The sequence below is a fragment of the Pelodiscus sinensis genome, chromosome 1 (assembly GCF_052426305.1).
Source record: "Pelodiscus sinensis isolate ZL-2025 chromosome 1, ASM5242630v1, whole genome shotgun sequence".
Lineage (NCBI taxonomy): Eukaryota > Metazoa > Chordata > Testudines > Trionychidae > Pelodiscus > Pelodiscus sinensis.
In genome coordinates, this window is record NC_143052.1 from 186,106,883 (window position 1) to 186,124,138 (window position 17,256).

General features: G+C 41.3%; 1 protein-coding gene across 3 annotated transcripts in view; it reads left to right on the top strand.

The window, feature by feature from the left end:
- USP16 (ubiquitin specific peptidase 16) overlaps nucleotides 1-17,256 on the top strand; it is a 31,602-nt gene that overhangs the window by 10,107 nt on the left and 4,239 nt on the right. For all 3 annotated transcript variants that reach the window (XM_089773591.1, XM_006126082.5, XM_075910386.2), the window contains 10 exons: nucleotides 731-834; nucleotides 3,082-3,269; nucleotides 5,848-5,940; nucleotides 6,796-6,926; nucleotides 7,249-7,336; nucleotides 9,518-9,596; nucleotides 12,592-12,683; nucleotides 13,328-13,384; nucleotides 15,585-15,758; nucleotides 16,429-17,092. In XM_089773591.1, coding sequence (XP_089629717.1) covers nucleotides 731-834; nucleotides 3,082-3,269; nucleotides 5,848-5,940; nucleotides 6,796-6,926; nucleotides 7,249-7,336; nucleotides 9,518-9,596; nucleotides 12,592-12,683; nucleotides 13,328-13,384; nucleotides 15,585-15,758; nucleotides 16,429-17,092 — 1,670 coding nt within the window. The remainder of the gene's footprint in view (nucleotides 1-730; nucleotides 835-3,081; nucleotides 3,270-5,847; nucleotides 5,941-6,795; nucleotides 6,927-7,248; nucleotides 7,337-9,517; nucleotides 9,597-12,591; nucleotides 12,684-13,327; nucleotides 13,385-15,584; nucleotides 15,759-16,428; nucleotides 17,093-17,256) is intronic.

Sequence of the window (17,256 nt, forward strand, 5' to 3'; positions counted from 1 at the left end):
AGGACAGGTGGTTCCTGAAAGTCAGGGTTAAGTTATATTGACAGGACAGTGTGGGGAAGGTTGCATCTCAGTGCTGTATCTGCACTGTTGATAAACAGAATATTTCTGTCCGCCAGTGTCACTTTTCTCAGCACAATTAAAGGAAACACACTGCAGTAATCTAGTGGTATACTTACTTGGTTGTATTCACACTGAAATAAAACACAACTGTATCAGCAATAAAAAGGCAAATAAAATACAAATATACAATAACATGACAAATAGAATATGCATGTTAATGTCTTATTCAAGTTAAATATAACAAAGTAAATATCTGGATAAAATAAGCTTCAACTTTCATATTTGTATCCGCTGATATTTGTAATAATTTCCTTTGGAGCCTGTTAGTCTAATTTCTTTATTCATGCAGAACACCCACAAAATATGAGTTTTGCATGAGTAAGGACTGCAGAATGGCCTTAGTCATCCTGCATTCAAAGAAGTTACAATTTATATATGATCCCTATCGCCCATATCACTGCCACTCTTTTTTTTTTTTTTTTTAAGTGAAGGTAAATTGGCATCAAAATTGTTTTAAATTCCTGATTCAAGAAAATAGTTATAAAATTATAGCATTTTCAGATGTATATAATGGAGTAGTTCACAAATGACTTGTTGTGATTGGCTGGCATATAAATATGATTTAACTCCGTTTTTCACTGCACTCTTTTGGCTTCTTTTTGGGAGACAGGTGCTACTTGTGTGATAATGAAGTCCCATATAATAGTTCCAATAGATTGGGCCAACTCGTGGATTATGTTAGAAAACAAGCTCAAGTTGACACACCAAGTCCAGGTAGGTACTGGTAGAGTATATAGTACACTGAAAGTGCCTTGAGTCCAACAGGCACTCATACGAATAAAGACAATACAATATTTGTGGGGTTTAGATTTTAGGAAACGGGGCCAGGATTTCACCTAATGTTCTCAAACATTTCAAAAGTAAAATATGCTCACAAAACAAATTATTTATGGAATCTAGACTGCTCTTGTTAGAATTTGTCATGTGGATTCCATTCGAGGGACATGCCCCTGAGATAGCGAGTATGTGAATAGTAGCATCTGTACCTGTTGTATGCACATCTTTCTGTGGGACCTTCCTGATGACACAAAAGACAAAGAAGGTGCACCTGTCATCTCCATTCCCTTTTATTGCCCGTAGCAGCAAGATAGGAGTGTTTGCGTGGTATCCCTTTTTTAATGGAATGTTCCTCTTGTGATTTTTCTCTAAATAGAGGAATTTCTCAACAAATTCCCCCTCTTTTATTTAGTTGTTTTAAATTAAACTTCTCAGCACTTTGCACCACTACCTTTAATGTAAACAAATTCAAAGCTGACCTCCTTTTGCAGTATTCTACAGAGATATGGTGATATTGAGATATTGTCCCAAGTGTATTTCCAAAGTTGTCAGATTTCCATTTTAAGTGGAAATCTGCAATTTTTCCATTTTTCCAAAACCCCATTGTTCTCCTGGGAATAAGAAACTTTACATCTTACATGTTCTAGGCTGTTGCTGTATTATTGTGATAGGCCAAACCACTTCAGACAGTCTTTCTGGCTTAGAAATGCTACTTATGACAACAAAGAAGCAAGCCTTATACTAGGTAATCTATCACATGGCTGCTATACCTTTTCCTCCAAATATGAAAGCTCATTCTGCTAGAGAACAAGTGACCTCCTCTGTATGCTTTACATACAACCCCATATCTGAAGTCTGCAAGACAGTTACACAGAATAATCCATTGCTGTATTAAACACTATTCCTTCTATAGGCTGTGCTGGAGGATCCCAGACCTGCCCTCTTCTCACTTTTTTTTTCCAGGGGACTTTTTACCTGAGATTTTGAATTAGGGGAACTGAGAGATGGTTGTGGCTGCTCTGATATTTATGGCTATATCTGTGGAGTAGGGAGGCACAAAGATATTGCAGTTCTAATTTGATACCACTGGATTTAATGGAATCAGGAATTGGCTCACAAGCTCTAACTTGATGTACAAAAGTGAGAAAACATGGAGAGAATCTGAATTACTGCACTTAGTATGAATCCACATGATTTTGAGGGTTGCTATTACTCTGAAGAAGATGCATTCATATCCTATCTGAATGCCTTGCTAGTCAGAGCCCCATCAAGAAAAGCCTGCCAGTTATTTAGCAGGTGTTTCTGTTGGAATTCAAACTCAATTTCTCCAGGAATTTCTGGTTCAAAGTATCTAGTGGCATCTTCCAGTGCGATATATGAATTTTGGAGAAACATCCTCAGGGTACAGTTGTTGCTTTAAAGGAAAAAAGTACTCGAACTCCATCTTTTTACGTGTTAAAAGTATTGGCATGAGAACACTTACAGGAGAGTTCTGTTCTATATACTTCATTTTAGGTTGTAATTACTGTTTCACATGCAGTATTATTTAGATGCTATGGTGAGGGATGCTGTACAAAATGCTATGGTAGAATGACTTTTGACTCCATAGAGAAATTTCCAAGAAAACATTAAATTTCAAGGTGTATGTTTGTTACAAGTCGGGATTCAACTGATAGCTATATAAAAAAGCTCTGCATAGTTAATCTTGTTAAATTGTGATGTGCAAGAATGACCTCAAAACTTAGAACAGAAATATTATACATGGAATGTGATGCTTGAGTGGCATAGGTTTAAAATTTTACCCTCATAGGGTATGTCTACACTGCAGCACTATTTCTAATAACTAGCGGTATTCCAAACTAACTTAGTCTGCTTCTACACATCAGGCAGTTATTTTGAATTACTCTCAACTCCTGTAACCCTCATTGTACGAGTAATAAGGGAAGTCGGAGGAAGAGTGCTCTATTTTGAAATGAGTGCTGTATAGACGCTCTCTATTTCACAATAAGCTACACAATTGACGTAGCTCAATTTGTATAGCTTATTTCAAGTTAAGCCCTGCAGTGTAGATACACCCATAGTGTTCTACTGCTTTCTTCAAAGAGGTAACACTTTTCTAGGTCTACAAAATGTTAGGTGCTTGGGATGAGTTGGAAACAGGTGTTTGTTTTTTTTGTATTTCAGTGTCAAAAGGTGATGAAAACAAAGAACTGGAAAATAAAAAAGTAGAAAAAGAAAACCAAAATGAGCAGGAGAAGGAAAAAAAGGAGATCACAATCAAAGAAGGTCATTCTTCAAATACTGGAACAGCAGTGACTGTGAAAGGACTTAGTAACTTGGGGAATACATGTTTCTTTAATGCTGTTATGCAGGTACACTAAATATTGTTGCAACCGCTTTGGATTCAGATTTTAATGTTTTGTAATAGTCTCGAAAGGGCCTAATGTATATTAGCACCTAATGTTATAGGTGCTGTTTAAATATGCAGACATGAACTTTGCTGTACAATACATACAGTGAAATTGGAGACCAAAAACAAAAGATGTCATTTGTAAAGAGGAGGAAATTAATAGATAGGGAGGATAGAGGACTATAGTTAAACTAAGATCGGTTACTTGGTTTAGCTATTGAGCAATGTGATTTTCATCTCATTTTCTTATGTCTCCTATACCTGATGCCCACACTTGTTGGAAGCACAGCAGAAATGGGTCATGAGGGAAAGCAAGTGGTAATTTGTGGGAGAAGCAGACATATTGGTATTCAAGGCTGGCATCATTGGTAGTGTGTAGTGGTTGGGATAGAAGAACAACATAGTAAAAGCAGGTAACTAAAGGGGAGCAGGTGCAGAGTTGTAATGATTCTGATGGTAAATATGAGAAGCTTGAATTTCATATGATGAATATGAAGCAGAAAGGTGGGGATGTGGCCAGAAAAACCTCATGAGTGGATTGGAGGTGGTGTAATGTAACCGAGGTTGGAAGGGAAGTAGCAATAGTAATGTAAGATGAGCGCGTAAATTAGGGTTCTCCCAAAGTAGTGATATCTTAACACATTGCAACTCTGATCCAGTGGTTTTCATTAGCATACCTCAAAGCGCCTTTCAAAGGGAAGTAAGCATTATTTTTCCCATTATATAAAAGCCACAGAGATGTAAAGAAACACTTACTCAAGGTCATCCAGCAGGCTAGAGACAGCCAAGAATAGAGCCCAGGTCTCCCATGTCTCAGGTCAGTGCTCTATCCTATAAGCTACATTGCCTTGCTCACTAGCCATTATTTGAAACTGTTATGAAGTGTCAGGATTTGGATACTTTCTGGATGTGTGAAGCAAGAGAGAGGAAATGGTCAAATCTGCTCCCTCTCCCGCCCCCAGTTTACTCACTTGAATTACAAATAGAATGATAATGCTAGCAGTATGTGAAGAGCTGAGCAGGGAGTTTTGGCTATATGAAGTTAGAATGACTGACGATAACTTTAGATGTGCAAATATAAGCTGAGAATGGAAAGACAGACTTATAAGTAGCTGGTGCAAAAACTGTTTGCTGTGTTATATTTATTACGCTTTTATAATGACTTATTATTTTGCCTATACTGTGAACTTTATACAGTAACTCAGAGTGCAGAGATTAAGGAAATAACTGAAAATGATTGTTGCTTACTCTTTTAAATGTTTTAAAGAAGTTATTAATTAATGCGTTTGTAATACCCATAGAGTTCTTAGCAAAAAAACCCCCCTCATTTTCCTACACTTCCCACATATGTATCTAATGTGTTGAACTTCTAAGTGTTGAAAAATAATGTTGTAACTACTACATTACAGGCAGTCCCTGGGTTACGTACAAGATAGGGACTGTAGGTTTGTTCTTAAGTTGAATCTGTATGTAAGTCGGAACTGGCGTCCAGATTCAGCCACTGCTGAAACTGACCAGCAGCTCTGCCCCGGGCTTCCTGGAATCAGCCGCTGATCAGTTTCAACAGGCTGAATCTGGACGCCAGTTCCGACTTACATACAGATTCAACTTAAAAACCCCAGGCGTCCCCAAGTCAGCTGCTGCTGAAACTGATCAGCGGCTGATTCCAGGAAGCCCGGGGCAGAGCAACTCTGCCTCGGGCTTCCTGTAGTCAGCACTGGACAGTTTCTGCAGCGGCTGACTTGGGGACACCTGGGGCAGAGCAGCACTCCTCGGCGCTACTGGACCAACCCAGCAGCACCCAAGCTGCTCTGCCCCAGGCATCCTGATTCAGCCGCTGCTGAAACTGACCAGTAGCGGCTGAATCAGGACGCCTGGGGCAGAGCAGCTGGGGTGCTGCCGGGTTGGTCCAGTAGCGCCCAGAGTGGCGCTGCAGGACCAACCGGCAGCGCCCCAGCTGCTCTACCACAGATGTCCGGAGAAAAGCCTGGTCTGCTGGGGGTGGGAGGGGCGCACTAACTGCGCCCCTCCCCCCCCCCCCCCCAGCAGACCAGGGAGATGCGGAGCAAAGCTGTGGAGCACGCGGGCAGCGGGACAGCCCAGACGCGCCGCGGCTGTCCCGCTGCCGGTGTCCTCCGAGGCTTTGCTCCCCGTCTCCCTGGCGCAGACCAGGGAGACGGGGAGCAAAGCCTTGGAGGACGCGGCGCGTCTGGGCTGTCCCGCTGCCCGCGTGCTCTGAGGCTTTGCTCCGCGTCTCCCTGGTCTGCTGGGGGGGGCTTCTCCCCCCTCCAGCAGACCAGGGAGACGCGGAGCAGCTTTTCTCACCCCGTAGGACGCAGGCGGTGGGACCGCGGCGCATCTGGGCATCCCGCCGCTCCCGTCCTCCGGGACAAGAAAAACCCCGTTTGTAACTGCGGATCTGACATAAGTCGGATCCGCGTAACTCGGGGACTGCCTGTACTGACTTTTCAATTGCATCAGAGTTCACTTTTTCCCCTAATTACCAGGAATTTAATTTGATTTTTTTTAATCTCTTACAGAATTTATCACAGACACCAGATCTGAGAGAGCTGTTGAAGGAGGTTAAAATGCCTGGAGCAACAGTTAACATTGAGCCACCAGAATTTTCAACAGTATGTACACTGCAGTTTATAAATTAAATGTTAGGTGTATTAAAATCAGTTGCTTTTTGGTCTTTTGAAGAAATTTTAAGGAAAATCCTAAGTCTTGGATCCATTAAAGTCAAGGAGGGGATTTTTCCATTGACCTCAGTGGAATTAGGAATTTTACCAAGATGTACAGTGAAGTGGAAGATTTAATATGTTCAATGTTGTTAATGCATAGACATAGTCACATTACAATGAAATTTCCATTACAGTTAAAGAATTATTCTTGTAAGTTTGGCATCAATGAGGTCTGGTAAGAGTCCAATTTCAACCCAGTTTTAAAATTTGTAAAAGGAAATAATCTCTGCCCTTTGATGTGATCCTGCTATTCCTTCACTCTGGGGTCTAAGGTTGATTACATATTTTAAATATTAAATTGAAAGTTAAGGAAGTCCCCAGATGCTTACCTTTGATAATGTACCTTTTTTTAACTTGAAGGTTTGTTTTGGTTTTTTTATACAGCAAAAAAAAACCAACAACCCACAAATACATCTTTTTTTCAAAAAATTATAAATACTAGAAACCCAGAACACTAAGGATAAATTGTTTAATTTCAACTCTGAGTGTGCTGAATCTAAGGGTACTGTGTCATAAGGAAATATTTTCCAACCATTTCTGCCTTATGTTAACTTATTCACTATTGTTTCATTTATAAAATCAGAAAATTAGGCTTTTTTTAAAATATTTATAATGGATCATATTTCAGGAAGCTAAAAAGAGTTCCGTTTTTCTAATATTGACCTAATTTCAAATTAATCCATAACTCTGACTGAATTAAGGATGCAAAACAAAACTTGATTTTTGTTTTTGTTGTTTAAAAAGGAACCTCTGGTGATAAAACTTGAGCAGCCTGGACCCCTTACATTAGCTATGTGCCAGTTCCTTTCAGATATGCAAGAGACAAAAAAGGGAACTGTCACTCCTAAAGAGCTCTTTGCTCAGGTTTGTAAAAAGTGAGTATCTGCACATAATGCATTGCAATAATGATAGAGTTAATGGAAGCATTAGCTTATATAGTAATAAGGCAGGTTTTACTATTAATGACAAAAGTTTTCATTTATCTGTCACTGTGCATGTGCCAGCAGAAGTTCAGATGGTACCTATAAACTTTTCGAAGACATTGTATAGGCTAAAATAGAAATGAAATGAAAGAAGCATATAAATTGAGACTTTCTATGCTTTCAGCTTCGTATTTTTCAGAAATTCCAATATATATGAATTTATTTCATTAGCGTTTGGGACTTGTTTTAATAAATTCTCATTCTATTTAAACAGAGCAATACGATTTAAAGGTTATCAGCAGCAAGACAGCCAGGAATTGCTTCGTTATTTACTTGATGGGATGAGAGCAGAAGAGATCCAAGTAAGTATTTAATTCATTGTAGTATATAACAGTGTTGGTGTTCAACAAAGCACTAAAATTAGTATAGTTAGAGTAAAAATTATCTTTAATGTCTCTTGTTAGGTACACTGTAAGCAGATCTGTTTTACGTTTTAACCGTTTTTGATAGGTCTGCAAGGAATTTTTAGACCACATACCTCCCAGCTCATACTAAATTGACTTGACCATATTGTCATTTGCATGATTGTGTGAGCAACAGTAGAATTTTTGAAAAAGGCTAGTTAGGGGTTTTCTTTATCAGAAGTTTACTGTAGTAGCCTAAAAGGACCTCCTTTTATGGATGATGAAACAGCTCGGTTTGGGAAGAGAGAGAGAAGATAATCTGGCACCTTCAGGACGCAGGGGGTGCCGAATTATCAGATATGACGGAGTACCGGAAGGGGGACTATGAGGGGTCTGGGGTGGGGGTGGAGGGTCGGTGGGAAACTGCGCAGTGTGGGAGAGGGCGGCCCTGCGGGACCAACCCGGCAGCACTCCAGCTGCTCTGCCCACGGCTTCCCCAAGTCAGCCGCTGGTCAGTTTCAGCAGCAGCGGACTTGGGAAAGCCGGGGGCAGAGCAGCTCCAATTGTCGGGCTGGCCGGAGCACTTCCGAGTTCCAATTGGTGCCAGACTATCAGGAGTGCCGGACCACTGGATGCCAGACAATTGGAGTTTTACTGTACCTGTAATTTACTGTCACAGGAAGGGAATTCACCTGCTTGTATTTGGGCCTGGCCATAGCTGCAAATACTTAAAGGATAAACAAGTCAATGAATATTAGTTTCTAGATACAACTGTGCTCCTGGAGGGATGCATTCTGGTGAATCTTGGGTTATTTTCTATCTTCTGATGATTATGTACCAAAAGAATCAGTACAGGCAGTCCCCAGGTTACATACAAGATAGGGACTGTAGATTTGTTCTTAAGCTGAATCTGTATGTAAGTCGGAACTGGCATCCAGATTCAGCCGCTGCTGAAACTGACCAGCGGCTGACTACAGGAAGCCCAAGGCAGAGTTGCTCTGCCCCGGGCTTCCTGGAATCGGCCTCTGATCAGTTTCAACAGGCTGAATCTGGACGCCAGTTCCGACTTGCATACAGATTCAACTTAAGAACCCCAGGCGTCCCCAAGTCAGCTGCTGCTGATTCCAGGAAGCCCGGGGCAGAGCAACAGTTTCTGCAGCGGCTGACTTGGGGACGCCTGGGGAAGAGCAGCTGGGGTGCTGCCGGGTTGGTCCAGTTGCGGGACCAACCGGCAGCGCCCCAGCTGCTCTACCACAGGCATCCGGAGAAAAGCCTGGTCTGCTGGGGAGGCCGGGGGGACGTACTAGCTGCGCCCACCCCCCCTCCCCAGCAGACCAAGGAGACGGGGGCGGCGGACCGAGACGCACCGCGGTCCCGCCGCCCGGGTCCTCTGCGGCTTTGCTCCCCGTCTCCCTGGTCTGCTGGTCTCCAGCAGACCAGGGAGACATGGAGCAAAGCCGGGGAGCACGCGGGCAGCGGACAGCCCAGACGCGCCGCGGCTGTCCCGCTGCCGGCGTCCTCCGAGGCTTTGCTCCCCGTCTCAGCAGACCAGGGAGACGGGCAATAAACCCCGTTCGTAACTGCGGATCCGACGTAAGTCGGGGACTGCCTGTAGTCCTAAACAGTAGATCCAATTCTGCCATGTTGAAAACATTGGGCTAATATTAACATAAAAAGAACTTGAAATGGGTGTCTTAAGTCCCTTATAAATGCATTAATAAATTGCTGGCCTCATGTTATTGTAGAATCATCTTGAAATTATTTTGGAAGGTTGGTGGATGTCTTAAAGAGTTCTGTAAAATGTTGTGTTTTAGTAAGGTGAGGGAAGGATTCTTGTGGAAAATGTATCATTTGTTTGCATGGGGACTTAGTTAAGAGACACTTTCTTCCTTGGACTTCCTACTAAATACATTAACTAACACATCTGATAATGGGGCTTAAAAAAAGCCCAGATGTGGAATACATTTTGTGTTTCTGCAGACAGTTTTGTTACTTTCCTAGTCTGGTTATAGTTTATTGATCTTAATTCTTTTAAATTGGACAGAATTCCATCTTCACCAACACAAATACTTAACTGAATGCACATTTGGAAACCTTGTTTTATAAAGTCTTATGATGGAATATTTATTTAACTTTCAGCGAGTAAGTGTTGGACTATTTAAGACACTGACTGACTCTGACCAAAAAAATGAAGAAGAGCTAAAAAAGAAAATTAAAGGTAAAATAACAATTAAAAATTACTTTTGAGTATTGAAACCAGGACAGTGCATTACTCATGCTAGTTTTTTTTAACTATTTTCAAATGTGATTTAGTTGCATGACTTAGAACACGCAACTAAATATTAATATATTTTTCTAGCACCGTGGTCACCAACAGGTCGATCGCGAGGCCTTGACCAGTTAGTTGATCGCGAGGCGTCCTGTCCGCCCCACCCCCATTTCCCTCCCACCCCCGAGAAGCCCCACTACTTACCTCAAGTGAAAATGGAGGTAGTGTCGGCTTCCCGGGGATGTACAGAAGTCCCGCAGCTTAGCTCCACTTCTGGCGATTTCGGAAGTGCGCTAGCTGCTCTTCTGGATGTACTTCGGGAGGGAGCATTGGCTCCCTGGACCACACAGGAGGGGTGAGTTAGACCTGGGGAAGGCACGCGCGGGGTTTCCCTGCGCAGGGGGGGTTGGTGCCGGGGCAAGCGCGCGCGGGCCTTCCCTGCACCGGGGGAGGGGAGGGTCGGCCCCGGGGCAGACATGCACTGGTTTCCCTCTGGGAGGGGGAATCCTGGGAGGAGGCAGATGCAGAGGACTCTCTGCCTCCACTGGCACCCCGCTCCCCAGCCACAGAACGCTGTCCCCACTTCCCTGTCCCCAGCTACAGAATGCTGTCCCTACTCCTGTCCCCAGCTACAGAACGCTGTCCTCACTCCGCTGGCCCCAGCCACAGAACTCTGTCCCTATTCCCGTCCCCACTCCCCAAACTTTGTCCCTACTGGCACTCTGTCCCCTGCTGCAGAACTCTGTCCTCTGCCCTCCCAGCACCCTGTTCCCTCTCCCCTCCCCCAGCCATAGGCCTCTGTCCCCATAAAATGTATAATTATAAATGCTTCATTTTAGATTTAAATAGCATGAATAAAAAACAGACCATTTATTTCTTAACTATAAACACATGATTTTAATTTTATATATCGTATAATTTAAAAATCAGCTGTTTATCAGCATGTGTAAGTAAGGGCTGGGGATAGCAAGTGATGGACAGGAGGAGAATAGAGAGGGCGGGGCTTCAAGGAAGGGGCGGGGCAGTAGATCTTTGCCTGTTCTGAGATTTAAAAAGTGATCTTGGGTGTAAAAAGGTTGGAGACCACTGTTCTAGAGTATCAGGTCTCATCATCTTACTCATTGAAAGAGCTCATTAATTTCTTTCAGAGCATAATCATGGGTAACATAAGCAAGATTCAATCCTAGTTTCATTATACACTAGTGGTGTACCCCAAGGGTCAGTCCTGGGACCAATCCTTTTCAACTTATTCATAAATGATCTGGAGAAAGGGGTAAGCAGTGAGGTAGTAAAGTTTGCAGATGATACAAACTGTTTAGGATAGTCAAGACAGAAACAGACTGTGAGGGACTCCAAGAAGATCTCACCAAACTGAGTGATTGGGCAACAAAATGGCAAATGAAATTTAATGTGGATAAGTGTAAAGTAATGCACATCAGAAGAAATAACCCCAACTATACGTACAGTATGATGGGGGCTAATTTGGCTACGACAAATCAGGAAAGAGATCTTGGAGTTATCGTGGACAGTTCTCTGAAAACTTCCCCGCAGTATGCAGTGGCGGTCAAAAAGGCAAATAGGATGCTAGGAATTATTAGGAAAGGGATAGAAAATAGGACCCAGAATATTTTACTGCCCCTGTATAAAACTATGGTACGCCCACATCTTGAATACTGTGTACAGATGTGGTCTCCTCACCTCAAAAAAGATATTTTGGCCTTGGAAAGAGTTCAGAAAAGGGCAACTAAAATGATTAGGGGTTTGGAATGGGTCCCATATGAGGAGAGGTTAAAGAGACTGGGACTTTTCAGTTTATAAAAGAGGAGACTGAGGGGGGATATGATAGAGGTCTATAAAATCATGAGTGGCGTGGAGAGGGCCAATAAAGAAAAGTTATTTATTAGTTCCCTAAATAGAAGAACTAGAGGACACCAAATGAATTTAATGGGGAGCAGGTTTAAAACTAATAAAAGAAAGTTCTTCTTCACACAGCCTGTAGTCAACCAGTGGAACTCCTTGCCAGAGGAGGCTGTGAAGGCTAGGACTATAATAGAGTTTAAAGAGAAGCTAGATAATTTCATGGAGGTTAGGTCCATAAAAGGCTATTAGCCAGGGGATAAAATGGTGTCCTTGGCCTCTGTCTGTCAGAGGCTGGAGAGAGATGGCAGGAGACAAAACGCTTGATCATTGTCTTCGGTCCACCCTCTCTGGGGCACCTGGTGCTGGCCACTGATGGTAGACAGGATACTGGGCTAGATGGACCTTTGGTCTGACCCAGTACGGCCGTTCTTATGTTCTTATATGTATTACATGATTTCTAGATGATCAGACACTACATAACACCTAAAACTTTCACTAGTCTGCTACTACTGTGGTGTACATCTTTGAGCATGGCAACAATACAAACTATTCAGGGGAAGAGGTGAAGAATCATTTGCTTAAGTTAAAAATCCCAACCACTAGGCTTTGCTCTTGAGTCTCCATACAAGTGCTGACCAGCTCCACTATGTTTTGAGATTTGTTAGGATTGCAATTTTACATGAGATGGTTACTAGATTATTCAAAAATCTTGGGAAAAAGCGTGAAATTTTCTTGCAGTATATTAATTGTGAGAAGGTGGGGAAGGAAAGAGGAGCAACTGAGATTTTATAAAGATGCTGATTCTGTTTAAACAATTTAAAACTAATTTTCCAACAACCTCTTTCATCCTCTCTTTGGCCATACCTTTGTGCCACCACCTTCTTTCCTGCTCCCCTCTCAAAATCTGTGAAGCTTATTTTTTTTCCTTTAGGAAAACAAATATAAAGCAAAACAAATGCAAATCAAAGACTTTACACTACATTCTCCCTATTTACAACAGCTTAACATCAAACCAAAGCTGTAACTAATATACAGGTAGTTATTGTATGTGACTTATATATTTGAATTAATTCTCTATTTTCAGAGTATGAAAAAAAAAGGGCAATACCAACTTTTGTGGACAGAATCTTTGGTGGGGAATTAACTAGTACAGTCATGTGTGAGGAGTGCAGAACAGTAAGTAGAAGGTCTGCTTGATATAGTCTAAAACACCATGTATAAGACTTGTGCATGGAAGAAACAAGAAGCAATATATGTAGAAATGATATTATTTAAGAATGTATGACATGAAGGAGACTAGGTAGCATGAATTGTTCTTTTCACAAAATGTAAAATTTGACAAGTACCTGTTCACATGTATTACAGATCTATTCTGTGCTCCTAGTACTTGATGTGGAGATGAAAACTGAATGCTCAGAGCAGATAGTGTAGCAGCTTCTCTTCATTTTGAAAAACTGCAGGGATCTTAGTAGGGATGTTAGTTTTGGTTCATGGGTTCCTGTTTGTAAATATAATTTATGACTGTTTATATTTGTATGTGTAAGTAAGAGCATGCATTGGGCACTATCATGAAAACAGACAAAAGAGAAGGGAAATACATGGCAGAAGACTACATTCAAAAAATTCTAAACCAGGATTTTTTTGAATGCCTGAAATTATTAGCTTAAATCCATAGGTAGGTGTGTAAATAAATGACTAGATTTCAATAAATGGCCTCATTACATCAATTGTAGAGTGCTAGCTTCTAATTTTTGTTTTTCTTTGTTAGAAATGTAAACAAAGTTTTTCTAATTATAGTAAGTAACATCTGTTTGCTTAAGGTGTCCTTGGTCCATGAGTCTTTCCTTGATTTGTCACTTCCTGTGTTAGATGATCAGGTAAGAACCAGAAGTATTTTTTTATAGTCTGTTGTGGGGTGCAATTCTAACTCTAAATTGGACCTTAGAGGAAATTTTTAAAACGTAAGTAGTTGCAAAACCTTACCTAATAAAATTACACAACAAAATTAGAGAGAATGGTAATGTATTTCCTTAAAGTAAGGTACTTTGAAAATTATCTGAGTGGAAATGCTACTTCAGACAAGGCACTGGTATGTCAGCTAATCTTCCTGCCATTAAGTAGTAGTGTTTTAGTCGAAGAAAAAAATCCACTATGCTGAAAGGCTGTGTAACCGCAGATGGGCAGCTAGGCATTCTTCAAGGTCACGAGTCTAAAATGTAAATATATCTCATTATATGAATGTGTCAAAAGCCATACTTTCCTGAGGCAAATCAGAGGACTCTTCAAATATCAAATTCCTGTCTGTTCACTGTATTGGGAATGGTAATGGAGGCTTGCAACTAATGCTGATAGTCTGATTCCTATCAAATACTCTCAAGGTGAAGAGAGACCAGGTTAGAGCAGGTACTGTGATAATGCACTTATTTAATTGATCAATCTTATAAACATTTCAGTTGTTTTGGATTTATATCTGTCTGTTTCTTTTTGCCATCAGCACACACATTATCACCTTTCATCTTCAAAACACATGTAGGGTTTACTACAGGTTGAACTTCTATAATCTGGATTTCCCTCGCCCAGCAACATTTGTGGTCTGGCATCCCTGAGAGTACTCCCAGGCTGGAGCTCTCAAGGAAAAGCCAGGGACCCCACACTCAGAAACTCCTTTCCAGCCCTCTCACAGCTTCCAGAACACCGCAAAGAGCTCGTTTGTAGTTAAGGCTCAGAGAGGAAGGGAAAGGAGCCAGGACAGGGGTGACACTTGTGGGAAGAGGCAGGGTGGCTGCAGAGCCTCATAGCTGGGGCTAAAGGAGCGCAGCCCAGGGGTCAGTATGTTCTGTTGGGGCTGCACTCCTGGCCCCCGTCTGCAGGGCCCTGCAGCCACTCTATCTCTTCCTCCGAGTGCCCCCACTATGTCCATTCGGTCAATGCCAACCCCTCTGTTGCTGCTGAAGTGGGACTCGCAGCCAACAGCAGCAGAGGGGCCAGTGGTTACCTCCCCTGGTACAGCAAATTCCCTGGTTTGGGACTGGTAAGGTGCTCCAGACCAAGGAGGTACAACCTGTACACTGAAAACAAACACTGAGGGAAGAAACTTTAAAATATGTTTCAGTCCAGAGGTGTTTGGGTAAAATGTTCCTGAGTCATACTGCCCTCTTTTCTTACCAATAGAAGCAAACACTTACTGTCTTCTTATTGAAGTCCTTTTAAACTACTTAAAATAGTTAGTATCTTTTGTGAATTCAGTGAGATTGATATCAATAAAATGGGAGGCTATGTTTCATCTTTAAGGGTATGTCTAGACTACATCTCTCTGTCGCCAAAGGGATATAAATTAGACATACCGAAATTGCTGATGAAGCGGGGATTTAAATATCCTGTGCTTCATTAGAATAAAAATGGCCGCCGCTTTTTGCGGACGCGGCACTTTGCGGGCAAAAAGCAGCAGTCTAGACAGAGATCAGTTGACAAGGAAAGCCTTTTCTGATTGATCCTGTAATCCTCGTTGCACGAGGCATAAGGGATCGGTAGGAAAAGGCTTTCCTTGTTGACTGATCCCAGTTTAGACTGCCACTTTTTGCCCGCAAAGTGCCGCGTCGGCAAAAAGTGGCGGCCATTTTTATTCTAATGAAGCGCAGGATATTTAAATCCCCGCTTCATTAGCAATTTCGGTATGTCTAATGTACATCCCTTTGGCGACAGAGGGATGTAGTCTAGACATACCCTAAATGTTTATGACTTGGTTCTGTTGCCCTGACTTTGCAGAGTACAATACTGCTCACTAACATACATTGCAGTAGGAATGCTTGTAGAATAAGGTACTACTCAGGAAGAGCAGCAGAATCAAGCTGTTAGAGTGAGTGAATGTGTGTATGTCAATGTTCTATTATAATACCTAAAAGTCAGTAACTTAATTTGAAAATTTTGAGTAATATACCAGTCTCTCTGCAATTTTCTTTGTGGGTATTGTTTTTTTCTCAATCACATAACTGATATTAAAATCTTTAATCCATAGTCTTGGTCTTTGAAACTATGATGGTTGCTCCATTTTTGTTTGCTCTGTTTTGATTTTTTTAGAGTGTTAAAAAAAGTTCATATGAGAAAAATGTTAAAAAAAATAAGGAAAAGGAGGATGAAGACGATGAAGAGGATAAAGACAATGACAGTTATATGAAGGAAAGGGGTGATAATCCTGGTGCAAGTAAGCACCTGCAGAAGAAAGCAAAGAAGCAGGCCAAAAAACAAGCTAAGGTTGGTTATGGTGCAAAAATAAACATTAAGCACTTTCACTTCAGGCATAATATGAGATGCTAGACTTTTTGTTTAACTTACTTTTTTTTGTAGACTGATCATTTGCAAGAGGACAACTAAATATTTCTCCTCATTCAAGTGCAAAGTTTACAGGAACAAATCTCTGATGTTACCTATTATGAAGTTTTATTTATTTTCTGTTGTCTGCTTTCCTAAAGTCACAACCAGTAATATCCCCGGAACTAATGAAGTAGTCAGTCATATGCTGCCTGATTTAAAGCAGCATTAATGTACACCAGAAGGCTTTTCTCTTTGTCAGTGTCACAAGAGAAGCACTCCGATGGTTCTGGAGTATGTAGTCTAGAAAAAAACATTTTGGGGACATGAAAGAAATTCAGATTTGGATCGCAGTAAGTGTTATAATTGGAAGTATAATTATAAGCGGGAAGACTGCAACTGAGTAACTCAGTAAGAGTAATACTCATTATTTTGAGCTGATGCCCTCTGCCATAATCACCGAAATAGATTATTTGCTCTTTTTATGGCAACTTCTGTGGCTTAAAGTTATAAGGTATTTCCTAAATAATTGATGCATAGCAAATACAAACACAGCAACTTTCTCTGCTTTTTATATTTTATTGTACTGCACACTGCATATTTTTATTTGTAGAACCAACGTCGGCAGCAAAAAATTCAAGGAAAGGTGCTTCCGATAACCAATGTATGTTCCGTAGAACTGTCTGAAGAAAATGTGAAGGAAGATAAAGAAACAAAGGGAGAAATAACCTCTGAAGTCACTGACCTGAAAAAAAAAGAGGATTCTTCCAATGAATGTGAAGAACTTTCCTTAAATCAGAAAGATTTAAATGCTCAAAGGAATAGTACAGATGTAGATAGTCTGCATGAAAGTATAGAAAATCCAGATAAAGAATTTGAAGATAATGAAACCAGTATGGATGTTGCTATGGAAGACTTCGTTTCTGCTGAGTATATTAGGGGCTTTGACAATCCATGTGTTAAAGAAGATGACCATGGGGAAGAGGAGGAACTTGCTACAAATTTAGAAGAATTACACTTAGATGCTGTTACTGATTCTGATATGGATATCTTGGATGACCATCATGTGACTGAGTTAAGAACATATGAGGTAGTGAATGAGGATCCGGAAACAGCCTTTTGTACTCTTGCAAACAGGGAAGATCTAAACGTAGAAGAAAGTTCAATCCTTCATTGTTTATATCAGTTCACCCGAAATGAGAAACTCAGTGACGTCAATAAATTGCTCTGTGATGTATGTACTCAAAGACATTGTGGACCAAAGATTAGTGGAAAAAGTAAGCCATTAAGTTTTAATTACAAACTTAACCCCCATCTTCCCCCCCCCCCCAACACACACACACACACACACACACTCTAAATAGGGATGTTAAGGATTAACCTTACAGGGTGATGCTTACCAGGTAGAGCGGCTTAACTAGCAGCCCAGCTGGGCTGGAGC